Here is a 16,358-nt window from a genome sequence, read left to right on the forward strand (position 1 = left end):
TAAATTGCTCAGTTGTCAAGCAATTTTCACGAGGTTTGTTTGCCAAACGTTAGACATGACAGACAGACAGAAAGAGATGGAACGAATACATACATATACATATATATACACATATATACACACACACATTTACATATAAACGCTCGCTATAGTGGCACTGAGCTAGCAGTAAAGTGCAATGCCGTAGTTCCACCATGTGGGGAGAACCCTGTATATGTGTGTGTGTGTGTATATATATATATATATATATATATATATATATATATATATATATATATATATATATATATATATACATAATTATTATTATTATTGTAGACATAGGATCTGCTGTCTCTAGCCATTTTGAATATCAGACCGTCAGAACAGCTTGCAGGAACTTACAGGATCCATCACATTCTTTCCATTTTTTTGAGTGGCTCCCCTGAGGAACAGGTGATACCCAGGGTTAGCTGTGTGATCTGATTGGCGCAGTGGATTGATTGCCACGCTGGTATTTTTTTTTTTTCCCTCAGTGAATGTGAGTTCAAGTCCCGTAATTTTATTGTTTGTTTGTTTGTTTGTTTGTTTAAAAGGGTTCCATAGTTCCTCTATATGATGCATGTTTACTCAGACAGGGAGAAGACGTGTTTTTAATAAAGGTTTATTAGAGATACACATTCACAGGAAGAACGAACACGTATCAGGTATGTTTTGCACAGAGAAAACCTGAACAAAGAGGCAGATCAGAGGACAGCTACGTCTTCTCCTCCCGTTTTCAACATCTGTTGTAGCTACGGTGACCGCAGACGCATTTGGCTCACGGTCGCCAGTTATCATGAACCCATGTTAAATCCGAAACCCCGGCATCTTTTCATTCACAATTCTTCTATCAGAAGCTCGTCTGCTGATAACATTAAGTAGAATTTGTATTTGGGTAGTAAAACCAGCATTTTGAAAAGATCCAATCACCCTGTATCATAGCTACATGTGTGACGTTTTTAACAAGTCAATACGTTTGATAATCGGTCCAAAATTCAGCGAATAATTCTACTTTGAGATTGAGGAGTAACTCTTTCCCTCGTAGGTTGATACACCGTAGCCTCTTCTGAACAGCCTGTAGGAGCGCCGTGTTACCAGTAGGTGGGCTGCAGAGACCATGCAGGAACCACTTGTTTTCCTCATCCCGGGAGTTAGCAGGCTCAGGGAGGACCAGCTTATATATGTAGAGACCAGAGAAAACATGTTTTTTTGATGATATGGGACCTTTAATATTGCCTACATTTAGTATTCTCAGAAATTGAATAGATTAAAAAAAAACTTTTATAGTAGCTTTAGTTGAGTTGAAGCTGAGTGACTCCAAATGTCCATCGACAGTAATCCACTGTTTTATATTTTGTCATAAGCATAACAATACTGGCCTCTGCTGAAATAATAAACATTAACAAATGACACTCTCCTGGTGTTTTCACACTTTATTCATCAGCAGATGGACTTTGTTGACTTGATATAGAACATATCTATGGTCCAATCTACATATCACTGTAGCTATGGTGAATTATCAAATTATATTATGTGAACTAAAACATATATTATGTGAACTAAAACATAGACCTGTCTGTAAATGGCACATGATAGAGTGAGTATAGTTGACATGTAGCATGCTGCCCTCTAATGGACTGTAATGCAAACTGTGCCACAGTGTTACTTTTTGGGTGTCACTACCGCATAATTGAAAAAAATGTTTCTTGCCTCCCTCAGAAGGACATCATCAGACCATGAATTACTGCTCTTGTATAAGCAAGCCACACTGAAGTTCTGATGTTAAATGAGTACTGTGAAGACTTGGTAGTGAAGTGTTTTGCATTAAATAACAGGTTCCGTCTGACATGCAAATGGTTGTGACTTCCCACAAGAGGAAATGATATATAAGATGTATCCAGGAACCAGATCATTCTCTAGAGAGTGGAACAAAGGTGTGTTTACCCCTGTGTATCCACAATGTTCTTTTTAAAGGTATTTGTCAGTTTCCTTAGTGTATTTTGCCTCGGTTCAGGGGAGAATGCCCTGCATGCAAACTCACCAGGGGACATAATCATTGGGGGACTTTTTCCCATCCACAAACAAACCAATAGGAGCACGACACATGGACCTCTCTCCTGTAGTTGGTAAGTATGAGCTCACTGAAATGTATCGACCAACATGACCACAATTTATTTGAATCATTTCATTAATGTCATCTGTCCTGTCAATTTTTGAAGGTATGATTTGCGAGGGTTCCTGCAATCTCAAGTGATGATATATGCTCTCAGAGAAATAAACCAGCGCTCACCAAGGGCTTTACCCAACTTCACTCTTGGATATGACATCTATGACACTTGTGGAGATGTCAGCCTCGCTATACGAGCGACGCTCCAGCTGCTGAAGAATCAGTCAGACCCTCAAATGTGTTTAGTACCTGAAAACTTTCAGTCTGTTTTGTCTGAGCCCAAAACAAAGGCAGTGATTGGTGAAAGGTACTCTGAAGTGTCAATAGCTGTTGCACGAGTTGTTGCTCTGTCATCAGTTGCTCAGGTTTGTCTTCTTTGTGCTTGATACCGTCCCATTTCCCAGGGTTAAAAATGCAAAACATTTTGAATTCCTGCGTGTAGTTTGATGCTAATGATGAGAATATGATGGAATTATCTATCTAAATCTAAGATTCTGTAACACGTAACAAAACAATTGTCATTTAACTGTGTATGCATTACTCTTGCAAACTGCATTCTAAGTTATATCAACATAATTTATTCCTGTTTGTTACAGATTAGCCATGGATCGACTAGTGAGCATCTGAGTACAAAGTTGAAGTTCCCCTCTTTTTTGCGAACAATATCCAGTGATGAACATCAGACAAAGGCAATTGCTGAGCTGGTGAGGAAGTTCAACTGGAGAGCAGTAGCCATTGTGGGAAGTGATGATGAGTACGGGAAGTATGGCAGTGATCGCCTCGTGGACAACCTCAGTGGAATGAAGAACATCTGCATTGAATTCATCAACATCCTGCCAGGTTACTTCTCAAAGAATACTTCCCAAGCCCACACGAGACTGACTGAATTGGTGAAAAATATCAATAATTCCATTGCCGAGGCTATCATCATGTTCACCAAAGACACCAATGTTAATGTCATCATGGAAGCAGCAATTAAACACAACCTAAACCGAACCTGGATTGCAAGTGATGCATGGTCCACCTCTTCAGTGGTCTCCACACTGCCTGGCATTGAGAAAGCTGGAGAGGTTTTTGGATTCATCTCCAAGAGGAATGAGGTGCCTAAGTTTAGAGACTATGTCCTGTCAGCATTCAATGGAACCACTAATGACATTCTGGATCATCACCTGATTCTTTATCCACTTTGTTCAAATCAGTCTGATGAGAACAGAGAAAGTAACTGCTCCCTAGCTGACAGCAGTCAGGGGTCCAAACAATGTCTGGACCTAAGCTGCTTGGCTAAGTACATTGACCAGGATGAATCATACAATATCTACTTAGCTGTTCAAGTCATTGTTGAAGGTCTCAGACACTTGCTCAAGTGTGACAAACACACATGTAAACGTGGCAACCAGTTTACAGCTTCTGAGGTACTGTGAAGTTATCTAGCTGACATGTTTTCATTCTTTGATGTGTGTCTTTAAAGGGGAAATTGTAATGTAATGCCAGAATTTTAGTTTAAAACAATGTGTGTATGAAGTATGAAGAATCAACAGCCCTTTATGTCAAAGATATCTGTATACTGTGTTGCAGAGATGTCTACTTAAATTAGCATGCTAACCAGCTAGCCTTGTCTCATAATACCACTGTCCAGCTATATATGCCCCGCCCCTCCCCGCCTGCCATCTCATGTCTGCCCTTGAGTTATAGTCAAGGTCAAAGCTCCCATACTTCACCCCCTGTTATCACTGACCTCCATTGGTCTTGGAAGCTGAGTTCAATCCCAGTTCGGTGTCCAATATTAGATAAGGCCGCCAAATCCAGTTGAGCTGGGCCCCAGTGCCCATGGTGTGATCAAGGCCCTGTTATAGATGAACTCTAGAGCCACTGGCTCCCCATCTAACTGAGACATTGGCTAAATAGTTAACGGTAGCTAGCCAAGGACATTACATTAAAACCTATTCACAACATTGGAGACAGAACCCCATTCACTCCCATGAAAGCTGCTAAATGGCAAATTTAGTCAAAATGGTTGGCCAAAAACTTCCTGGCTGAAATTACCCGATCTTCTGTGTTGTGTGGCCCATGTTGCGTTGGGATTAACGACTCTGAAACTCGCATGTCAATTTAGTGATTCTGTGAGGGTTCACACCCATCATTGTTTAAAGCGTGCAACTCCCCAGTTATAACTGAAGATGCCTCTATAGATATAGTCCCTATGACACTTGGAAGTAGGCAGATTTTATTACAGTTTGACAAAGCTGGGCTAGCCCCTACATCCAGTCCTTATGCTAAGTTAACTGAGGCAGGGCTGTAGCCTCATAATTACTGGAAAGGTAAGTATATTTAGTGTAGCCACTGTATTTAAAAAGAAATTTGAATTCTTCTTATAAACCAACAAAAACAACATTGTCCTCTTTTGGTCTTGTTTGGTATAGTGAGGTTTTACTGTTGTATGATTTGTTGCTTCAATAGCCATTCAATGTAGCCATTTCTTGTTATTGGTTCAATGAAGTTTTGTGTATTTTTGTCTTCACAGCTTCTTACGGAAATCAAGAAAGTAAACTTCACGGTCAACACTACGCATATATTTTTCGACTCTAATGGAGACCCCAGCTTAGGATATGATATTTTGTACTGGAACATGACTGAATCCAAACAGGGCACGAGCATACAAACTATTGGAGAATACTGGCCAAATGGAAACATTGAAATCCCAGAGGATCTTGTTAGTAATAAGAGTACACAGATGGTAAGGTCAAAATGTAATTGGAAATCTAATTCCCAAAATAATGAATCATGTCAAACTGATTCTGTTTTGTCTTTCAAAGGTAACTGCTTACAACTGCTCAAAAACATGTAAACCTGGCCAGATGTTGAAGCAGCAAAGCAAACAGTGCTGTCACGATTGTGTTCCATGTGCAGAAGGAGAGTTTTCTACAGGAAATGGTAAGTGTTTCTTTATTTATCTCAACAAAAATGATAATGGCTGCATGTGAATTTTATATGTATATAATGTATAATGGTATACAGTTTAAATCTTCTATGTATGTGTGTATGTGTGTATGTGTGCATGTGTACGCGTGCGCACGCAAGTGAGTGCGTGAATTGTCAACTTGAGGTACTGTACAGCTAATATGGCTTGGCTTGGTACTTTGTCATTTATGTTAAACAAAATTCTGTTTGTTAAAGTGTTTGTCATTAACATTGTCAAAGGGACATATTCTTCATAATGACAACATTCCTTGAGTGGCAGATGTTCATTTGTTTTGTTTACTTACACAGGTGACAAGTGTGAATCCTGTGGGGAAATGAAGTATTCATCTCCACAGAGGAATATGTGTTTTGAGAAAACCCTTGAATTCCTGGACTGGTCAGATCCCTTCATTATCATTTTAAGTTGCCTGCAAGTCTTGGGAATAATTACCACCATTGTGTTTGCTATTTTGTTTGCAATCTATCGTAGAACTCCAGTCGTGAAGGCTGTTGGAGGTTACTTGTGTTTCTTGGAGCTTTTTTCCTTGCTGGTCTGTTTCTGCCTTGCATTTAGCTTTGTAGGAAAACCCACTGTAGCTTCCTGCATGGTAGGCCTACCTGTCTTTGGCATTGCCTTTTCCCTCTGCATCTCTTGCATTCTGGCTAACCTGCTCCAAATCTTAGTGGGCTTCAACTTTGACCGGAAGATAAGGTTGTGGATAAAGAAGCTCAATCAGCCAGCAGCTGTGGTGATCATTGTCTCTGGGATCCAGTTGTCTCTGTGTGTGCCATGGATGTGCTTTTACCCTCCATTTCCTTCTGAAAGAACATTGAACACGACTATCCTGCTGCACTGTCACAAAGGCTCAGACAAGCTCTTCATTGCCATGTTAGTCTACAATGCTTTCTGGGCCCTTAGTTGTTTCCTGTTTGCATTCAAAGGTAAACAGTTGCCAGACTTGTACAAAAATGCCAGTTTAATCACCACCAGCATGATGCTTTTTTTAATCATTTGGATCCTCTTCATTCCAATTTATATCAGTTTGTTTGGGAGTTACAAACAAGCAATTGAGATTGCAGCCATCCTCATTTCTAGCTACAGCATCCTCTGCTGTCACTTGGCCCCAAAGTTTTACATTATAATATTCAGGAAAGAGATTAATAATGAGAATGCCATTACTGAGTACATCAGGAAGCATTTTGAGCAGAAAAACTTGACTGTGGTGACATCATAAGCCCCTTTTTACAGACAGATCACACAATACTGCCATAAAGATGAGCCTTTGCCATGCCTGTTTTGTTTTTTTTACACTAACCCAAAGAACAGCAGGATGTTGCTGTGTGATATTAGATAGCGTGTGAGGAAAATAGGCATGACATGTAACACCACAGTGTTGGCTGTTTTACCTGATGTAGACTGTTGGTATAAGCTTGCCACTGGGTGCATATTTCAGGCAGCATTCATTTCCCTCTTTTATCTGTGCGTGACTGCAAAACAACATTCATAAGGGGAGGTGTGAACCATGGGCTTGGCACAAGAAAAAGAAATATTGCATGTAAATTACTGAGCTTTAGTTAGGCTGGTAGGCAGTCTTTGTTGCCCTTGGCAGAACCTAGCTTGCTGATTCTAAAATTCCAAAGTGAGCTAACTGGCTGCCTTTGTATTTAACAGAGGGTGTGTTCCAAAACGCACAAGTTTTCTCTTTACTTTTAGTACATATTGTAGCTGCCCTTTTAATGTACATACATGTTGCATACATTATGCATACAACTGGGACATACTACATCCTCATGACAGTGTACTGTTAAGATTTATGCTTATTTAACAGTACCTTGAACTTTTACTCTCTTGCTTCTACATACATCGAATCCTTTACCCAACATTTGGGAGAACAAAGAAAAGAATATAACCGCAAGTGGCAATCTGCGGCTTCTAACCTCTTCTTTTGCCCCAAAGCGGCCACCCTGACCCTCATCCCCCGCAGTTGATGACATCGGCCACCATGTTCCTCAAAGATCTGTGCAAAACATACCCATGATGAGCCCCAGATTTCTCCAAATTGTTTTTTCAGCTACATGCTACATGCACTAATTTATAGCGCCCCCTATAGATTGAGCTCAACATGCTTTGGTAGGCAGATTCCCAGTCCCGTTGTCAACCTATCCACCAGGTTAGGGTTAGACCACAAAACAATAATAATAATAATAAACCGGCACAATTTTAAAATGGTTCTACCCCTTCGGGGTTAGAACCCTAATAATAATAAACTGGCATAATTTTAGAAGGATTCTACTCCTTCAGCATTAGAACGCTAATAATGAGCCTTGAATGCGTAGTCACGTCTAATTGTTGCATCTGTCATTCTGTCATATGAGCTGTCATCTGACAGAGAGAGATCAAATGGTTGGATCCTTTTAGCTTTGTTTATATTTTAGTTAGACACACTGGAACACATGTGATGTGTTCTGTTGCGCAGAATACTGTGGGTCAGAAAAATGCTGTCTTGTCACAGGACATGAACAGTAGTTTTTGCTATTTGTACCATGCCTAGAAGTTCTAACAGTTGTGTTGTTAAATTAGTCTTTACTGCTGTTACTACCACTGGTAATAAATCATGAGATGTTTTAGAAAGAGGTTAATATAATAAAAAAAGGATATTTTCTGACCGTTCTCTGGTGATTTGCTGGTTTAAAAAGCTGGTTTAATAATTGCATATACAGGATTAAAGATGATATTTTTAGAGTTGGTAGTTTTCTTGTATATTTGGCATACCTGTAAAATAGTATATATTGACCTATGTGTATCATTTTCGATGATATTGTCTAGGGAAGATGTGATTCAGTTTTACTTAGAAATTAACATAGAAATGAAATGATTATGAACACTGATTATGTGGCATTTTTGCTTCTGTTTTATTACTTCATTTTATATTGTGGTTGTTTAAGATTTAAGTAGTGTTTTTGTATGTAAATACTTTAAATAAAAAACTTTCACTGATGGCTTGGGATCAAATTTTTGGAGCAGCATTTGGATATCATTTATACTCAACGTACCAAGTTTCGTGTCTCTGGGTCCTTCCAGCTCACCATAAACTAATAAAATGCAAACAATGATGGTTAATGACGAATAGGCCACGCCCACTTTCACCTATCAACATGGCACTCAAGATATTAGTTAATACTCGCCCCTTGAGCATGCATACCAAAATTGGTGAAATTCCGGTCAATGGTCTTTGAGATACGCATTTGTATCATTTATAGTGCCCCCTATAGGCTCACAGGAATTTGAGCTCAAGTGGCACACAACAAAAAGTAATAAACCGGTGCAATTTTAGAAGGATTCTACCCCTTTGGGGTTAGAACCCTAATAAAGCACATAGTTAAATGCCAGTTGGATTTAGAAGTCTGCATTTGTGATGATATAGCATTTGCCTAAACTGACTTTGTTAACTAAATTTACATTGAGTAGGCAAAGTGCTTTAAATTAAAATATAAAACAAAGACCATGATAAACAGTGATCTCATTTTAATGGTTAACTGGTGGTGACAGTTTTAACGTAATTGAGAATCTATGGAATAGGGTTGATTTGGTGTCTTTAGGATTACACATGCCACACAATTGAGTTGTTTAGTTTTATAAAATCTATAAAGGTCATGATTGACTTGAGGGATAGGATAGGTTACTCTCTGGGTAGAGACAGTTTTAAACCTCATGTTTAAGCCTGAATGCTAGATAGTTGGGGCTTATTTTTAAACCCCTAGACTCAGCATATCACTCCGCCATCAAATTAGTTACTGTATATCCTTATGACAAAGTTGGTTGGTCTTCTCTGGCACAGAGGTGCGATAAACCTGTGTCTTTTAATCCTTAAGTCCATTATTGGACATTGACCATCCAAAGTAACAGCTATGCTGGAATGGACAACAGGACCCTATCAAACTCACTCTACCAACTGTCTTGTGCTTCAAATGCAGGTTAAATAATCTATCTTTAGTATGCATACACCAAACACATCTGCAACACATTCTTAAGATTAATACCAACCCCTGAACAATTCAAGACAATAATCTCAAAACGCTTCAACTCAGTGTGCACTTGTTTTCAAAGAGCAATGAGTACTCTGAATAAAGTTTTGAATTTGAACTCGACTGTTCATACTACTCTAATATGCAAAACCAATTACCTTACCTTGCCTGTGTCTGTGAGTTGATAACAGTGACAATTCTACTATGGATCAGCTCTTATTAAACAGTTCATGAAGGCCAAGAATGTCAGTGAAGCAGTTCCTTGTTCCAACACTAGACAGGGCTCTTGACACATTCCAATAGTTTCCTAAAGCATTATAGGACAACATAAAAAAGAAAAGAAAAGAAAAAACACACACATCCATAATTTGGCTCTGCACCTAATATTTTATTTATTAAAAAAATACAAAACTTCAAAAAGTTTCCATAGGAAAGCATTATGAATTTGCAATCCCGTCTCTTTCAGATCCATTTAAAATGTATGGTTAAACACTGCTTCTTATTTAATATCATGAACAGATGTCCTGCCTTCTACAAGTTACAAAAAAATAAAATAAGGAGGAGATGAGGAGCGGTGCAGTCTGCTTCTTGAGTCCCTGTGTTTTAAGTGTTAATCTTCAAGATGCTTTTAGTGGCACCGTAGTTTCTGGTGAACAGTACTAATGCAGGAATCACACGCTTGACATAACCAGCATAAATGCCTATTTAGTCCATGTAGTGCATACATGTACTGCTCTGACAGGTTTTTGCAAATGGGAAAGCATAGCTTTGGCCATTATCAGCACAGAGGCATTTACAGACAACAAAGATTAGTTATATTATAAATGGCAGTAAAGAAAATCATCTTGAGGACTAACACTTAACAGGTTCTGTACAGAAGAGGAGATCGTTTAAAATATAAATACAAACATAGCAGCCATTAGTGAGGATTTAAATCACCCCTCTAACCACCCCTTTGCAAGTTACAAGATAGATATGTGACTTCAGCAGTTTAATAACTTCTTGTACATTTTGCAGGTCAGCTAGCAACGTCCACTGCCTATGCTAAAGGCATTCTGCGACTATATGCTGATATTAAAGAGCACTGGTAACCCCTTATCTCTTGGACTACTGCAGCAGTTTCCATCAAGTGTAGTTTTGTAATTTATTTAGCAAAGAGTTCATTTCCCTACACTACTCCAGTTCAACAAATGGGTTATTCTTTAACTACAGTGCTCTGTCTTATAGTCACTCTCTCAACCAAGACAAGACTCCAGCAACAAATTAGAGTACAGAGTCACCCCGTCACACTGCCTGGAACACAGAGACACTCAGAGTGTGATTCAGCCTCATTTCATTTAGGGTTGATCCCCAGCTTCCATACAGAACACAAAATTTGTGCAACGTGCCCCTCTCATTCTCCTGTCAAGTAACTGGCCTTAAATTTCACGTACATTTGGAGAGAAGAGGGAAAAAAAGCACCTTCTCAAATAAGAAAGGATGCTATAACATTGCTGCAATGTACATTATGGGTTTAAACAACATGGGCCTGGCAGGCCTTAGTGGGCATCTCCAAGCTGCTTTCTCTGCCACAGCAGGCTGGCACTTCCAACAGGCAGGACTCCTCCACAGGAGCTGGCATGCCCTGGGAACAGATCTGCTGCACTTGTTGCCTGTAGAAGACAATGCAGATTAAAGTTTGATTGTCTTAGAAAGAAAGATGCTCTTGCGAAATGTTCCCATCACACACAAAAAGGTGATCCATTATCAACTACCACTTTCAGTTTATGAAACATCTACTCACCAGGCAGGGCGGGACATGACATAGTGCAGGTCAGGTCTTTGGAAGCCATTGAATGTGGAGGAGGCAGCCACAGTATAGGCACCCATGTTCTCAAAAACCAGCCAGTCACCCACCTGCAGGTCAGGCAGGCTACACTGCTCAGCAATGCGATCAAGGCCATCACATGTTGGACCCCAGATACTGCAGGGGTACATGACTTCATCTGGCTTTGGCTTCTGTTAGGTGGAGACAGAGGACAACAATTATTGTTTGTTTTTCCATTCACTGACACATTTGTAGGACATATTGAACTTCACATACCTTATGCAGTGTTGGCAAACAGTGAGCATGGTCATAGAGTATACAGTTGAAAGAGCCGTATACTCCATCGTTGACATAGTACATCAGAGTCCTGTCATTGGTCCCTTCATCTTCCTCTGTAAAAGGAAGCAGAACATATTTTACAACTGAGTTATGTTATAAATCTGCTTTTAGAACAAAGCATTTATAAAATACAAAAATAAATACTTTTTTCCCCCCATTCAAGGTTTTTACCGTCAGAGGCTGATTCATCGTCAATGATGACCTTCTTGGCAATGATGTTGACAACCAGTGTGTAAGCAGAGGCCACATAAAAGCGCCCTGGCTCAGCAATGACCTTAATACCAGCATCAGTAGGGAAATATTTGTCCAGGGCTGGGCTGATTACAGCTGTGATCTAAGGAAGGAATGGAAGTGTCCATAGGTAAATGTCGGTCCATAAATGCATCTTGTGCTAGTAATAGAGAAACTGCAGTTAAGTACAAAATTAAAAAATTCCAAAATAAATACAAACGATATTTTGCCTGTGAAACGCCTCTTAAAATGCATGATACCTCTTCAAATTGGAGTCCAGTGTCATCTGTACCAGGGAAACCACCCCCAATGTCCAAAAGGTCCATGTTGAAGCCCAGTTCGTCCTACAAATCAAAATCATAGACTCCAAGTTTACATTGCCATTGGTAAACCCACATATCACATTTACACAAGTATTCTATCACAACTAACCCCAATATCAAAGACGCAGCGGGCATCGGAGATAGCTTGGGAGTAAGTCTCTGGATCAGTGCAACCACTGCCAACATGAAAGCTGACACCGATCACATCCAGGCCCAGTTCCTTAGCCCGCTCCAGAAGACCTCGACAGGCTTTGAGTGGGGCCCCAAACTTTACACTGAGGCGACACACTGCCTTTGAGTCATCTGTGGCAATCCGCAGCACCAGCCTGGGCACAAAGCACAAGAAGAATTAATGAAAAGGGAAAATGGAGAGAAGCCGATAAGGCAAATTAAATAACAAAGCTTTCATATTGTGGATGTTAAAATGTCTCACTTGGCATTGTCGTGACAGCGGGCCACTTTCATGAGTTCCACCTCGCTATCAAAGGTCATCATCTGGACCCCATGGGCAGATGCATACTTGATCTGAGAAACTTGCTTGCAGGGGTTGGCATAGATGATTCTGCCTGGATCCACTCCCAGAGACTGAACCAGCTGAATCTCCGTCTGGAGGGGGAAAATGCCAACAGTCAGCAAAAAAAAGTACCAATTTAAAAACACGAGCTGCCAATGCAATTTCAGAGAGCTTTGTACTGTGTTATTCGGAGAACATCTAGCGCAGTGGAAATTTTCCAACACGCACCTTGCTTGCACAGTCGAAGCCAGTTCCCAGGGATGCCAGTGTCATAACAACAGCCCGGCTGTCATTGCATTTGACCGCATAGAAGGGAGTGACACGAGGCAGGGCCCTCACCCAGCGCAGGTGTTTCTTCAGGACATCTCCCAAATCACAGACGTAAAAGGCATCCCTGTCGTCCTGTGACCGAGTGGATGGAAAATGGGACAAAAAGTATTTCTCAAAAGCAGTCCTGTAACAAAAACATCTCCCAAAGTAGAATATTACATGATATACTGCAAATAACAAACCCATCCTGATGACATTGGTCACACAGGAAACTTACCGTCATGGATGACTCATTGATCTTCTGCTCAACAACATCTCGGGCAGAAAAGCCCTCCTCCAGGAAAGAGAATTCAAACTCAGCAGGAGTGGCAGTAGTCATGGTGACAATAAGTCCTTTTGATTGGTAACTAGTAAAACTGTAAGCAGGAGGGGAGAGCAGATCGAGATTGTGTTAATATTTGAGAACGTATGTATTTTGTGTATTGAGTAGTTCTCAAAATATGGGACTTGACTGAAGGACAGTTTTGTAACTGTTGTCTGTTTCAACAATACAGTATTGCATCAAGTAACATTGTACAAAAAGAGAGTCACTTACTTGAATATGAAAGAGATTGGAATTTAGTGTTGCCGTCACTTAGGTACAGAGAAGCCAAGGCGGTTCACCAGTGAAGTTAAATCCCTTCAAATAAGACTCGAGGCCAGGGCCTGCGGAGTAGCCAGTGTTTGTTTTCCTAGAGTGAGGATTCTATAAAACAAAAGAATTATATTCATCATTTTTTATATATTATTATTATTATTTTGTTGTTTGTTTGTTTGTTTTAAATTAACTTTATTACCTCTGGTGGAAAACTACAAGTATGGCAAGAGGTTGCAATACTGCCTATGGACCCTGTCATGAGCTTAACCTCAGGATCAAACTGAAATTACAATGTAAATCACTATGAATCTAGACTTTTATATCCAACGCAAAGTTAAAGTTTATCCTATTGAAATCATTATGATCAACTTAAGATAGATCAGATCTGAGGCTTGAGCAGGACAGAACATCAAGCCTCCAGTCTTTAATTGTGCTCTGCTCCATTTTATAACTACGGCATGACACCGTCTGCACAGAAAGTCATTGAAGGACCAAGTGTGTAAGCCCCGCCCGGTCACGATGTAAACCAATGACAAAGAAGACCCGCCTTAAGCTGATAAGAAAGGCATGGAAATGAACCTATGAGTGACTAATGCTTTACGCACACGTCAATATGCCGGTTCCGCTTCGAGATCTTCATGCCATGAGGCAATCCTCTCTCATCTGCCATTAACGCAGTTTATCCAAGTTTTCACGGTCAATTCAAAAACTTGTTCAGCGTAACGTCAGCTCACCGAAGTCTATGCCCCCGAAAAGTGTCCATCACAGGCCGACGTTACGCTGGTTAGTAGGCACATTTTGATATATTAGAAAAAAAAAGAAAAAAAAAAGAGAGAGAATAATAGCTAGCTAGCTCACGTTAACCAAACATCTGACGCACTAGCCACGTACTAACGTTAATCTTAAGTAAGACCCCAGAGCGATTCACTTTTGAATAAAATTCACGTAACAATTACGGTAAAATAGCCACACTATCCTACACGAAATAACTCCCATTTTCATTGTCCCGCCGCCATAACGGTATCAGCCTGCTAACTAGCTAACGTTTGCTAACGTAAGCTGACAGGCATTTAAGTTAAAATGTGACGTTCCGACATCGAATAGTTTTCACTTACCTTAAAAAGCATTTACAAAGAGTTTGTCCATTAGGCCCGGATGCGGGGATTTAAAAAAAAAGCAGTTCCCTTCACAATGAAGTTGGCTGCTGGCACTGACGCGGGTGTAGTACGACTGACTTGAGTGGAAACCGGTAGAGGATCCCCTGAGCATTTATAGAGAGCGCGCTGCTATGGCAACGCAGCCAGCTGAAACCGGACTCCCATCCACGTATGAACCGGTCTGGCTTTGTCACCTCATCCACATGGTGCAAAAGACAGACAGGGACCGCTGGAAAACTACCATGCACAATATTAGAAATAACTCGAATCAGTTTGAAAAAAGAATTTATACTTCTTCTTCATTAGTTGGTCCAGGCATTCGATAGATAAGCATCTTGGCTGCATGTTGGGGTCTGCTACTCATTCGTAACCATATTCGTATCGTGAAATCACTTGGTCTACAAATTGTCTGACCAGGCAGTTTTTGCCAGACCGTCAAGAGACTGAGAGAAACATTTTGTAATAGAGTAATTGGGAGGTGAACCGTTGGAATGAGCTTATGTACGTCATAGTCAATTTTTCATTCAAACAAAGGTCCCAAACTAACTCTGGTCCCAGGCTCTCAAATGTTGTAATTTGATGCTTTCCTTGATGATTTCTTTATAGTAAATCTGTGGGGGTTGAATCTGTAAAATAAGCAACAAATAAATTATAATGGGCATTTTCGTTTTATAGATAAAACAATAGATTAAGAAAATAATTCACAGATTAATCAATAATGAAAATAGTTGTCAGCCTTCACATGTATGCATGTGTGTATTATTATTATTATTATTATTATTATTATTATTATTATTATTATTATTGTTGTTGTTGTTGTTGTTGTTGTTGCTATAATCTACCTGACAGGTTATCATAGTACAGGTTCTCCCTGGCCAGCTGTGATGGTGAAAACCTGCACTGCATTGGTGTTAATCCCTCAGATGCTCTCTCAGGCTGACAGACTGAACAGTCTGCTGGCTCTGACTGATCGCATGCTGTCCATGATGTGACCTGGCTTGACGGCAGTCTGTTCCGCTCTGAGTACTTGGCCTGTCTGATGAGATTAGAGGGGATCAAAAGGTGTCAACACAGGGATGTATGTCACAACAGCTCTGTAAGAATATACAAGTATATACAACAGTGATACCCACAAAAATTTGTGATATTGTGTAAGGCTAAAATAAAAAAATGATTTGATATTTTACTAAATGAGAGTAGCATCCTCAAAGAGCTCAGTCATTCACAAGCAAGGTTGGGACAAGGTTCCCCACTTTGTGAAACATGGTGAATGTCAGGTTGTATGAAGGAGATTGCTACATGTGCCCAGGAACACTCGTCAAACCGTGTTGGTAAACACAGTTTATATGACACAACACAGGTTCTACTAGTGAATTTGTTTTAAGAAAGACCTCATTTTAAAATGGTGAACAAGTTTGAAAGACTCACTTAATTTTGTCACTTTTAGCACATGTTGTTTCCCAAGAATTGACAATATTTATAAATTGTTACTGGTACTACCACTTTATCAAGTCCATATTGAGCGTAGACTATTACGATCATAATTCATGTACATCATCAATACCTTCAATAAATAGTCATGAAGAGGCCACTGAGGGAAAACTCTCAGTTAATGAGCTAGTAGTTGTGAAAAGTTGCATAACAAGACATTACATAAGTGCTTTGTAATGGCCTAGGGTTAAAAAAAAAAAAAAAAATGGTATGCGCGTCATGCATCTTTCACCATTTCCTGTGAGGCAGCACATCACTAGTGTATATCTATGACACAGTACATTTTTTAACAGTTTCAACTTAGATTCTTACATATTGAACCTTCAACTGTTATAATTCATCTGCTAGTCTAGAATCACCAAAAATCCATATTCCATTTTAAGAAATTGTTTGCCAGTACTTCTTTGCAGTAAAATG

General features: G+C 39.8%; 2 protein-coding genes across 2 annotated transcripts; one reads left to right on the forward strand and one right to left on the reverse strand.

Moving 5' to 3' along the window:
- The first annotated feature begins 1,351 nt into the window (after positions 1–1,351).
- Positions 1,352–7,778, forward strand: LOC119034288 (G-protein coupled receptor family C group 6 member A-like). Its single transcript, XM_037125134.1, has 6 exons — positions 1,352–2,147; positions 2,241–2,553; positions 2,785–3,600; positions 4,710–4,922; positions 5,002–5,119; positions 5,456–7,778. The coding sequence occupies exons 1-6, from the start codon at positions 1,981–1,983 to the stop codon at positions 6,379–6,381; spliced, it is 2,553 nt and encodes an 850-aa protein (XP_036981029.1). The 5' UTR covers positions 1,352–1,980; the 3' UTR covers positions 6,382–7,778.
- Positions 7,779–9,536: 1,758 nt separating this feature from the next.
- On the reverse strand, positions 9,537–14,565 carry odc1 (ornithine decarboxylase 1). Its single transcript, XM_037072339.1, has 11 exons — positions 14,409–14,565; positions 13,252–13,401; positions 12,934–13,072; positions 12,615–12,788; positions 12,306–12,478; positions 11,982–12,198; positions 11,810–11,893; positions 11,490–11,652; positions 11,256–11,371; positions 10,956–11,170; positions 9,537–10,824 (listed from the first exon to the last, which is right to left on the reverse strand). Exons 3-11 carry the CDS (start codon positions 13,033–13,035, stop codon positions 10,686–10,688), a joined length of 1,383 nt encoding a protein of 460 aa, XP_036928234.1. The 5' UTR covers positions 13,036–13,072; positions 13,252–13,401; positions 14,409–14,565; the 3' UTR covers positions 9,537–10,685.
- Between the last annotated feature and the right edge of the window lie 1,793 nt (positions 14,566–16,358).

The sequence above is a fragment of the Acanthopagrus latus genome, chromosome 16 (genome assembly GCF_904848185.1).
Source record: "Acanthopagrus latus isolate v.2019 chromosome 16, fAcaLat1.1, whole genome shotgun sequence".
Classification (NCBI taxonomy): domain Eukaryota; kingdom Metazoa; phylum Chordata; class Actinopteri; order Spariformes; family Sparidae; genus Acanthopagrus; species Acanthopagrus latus.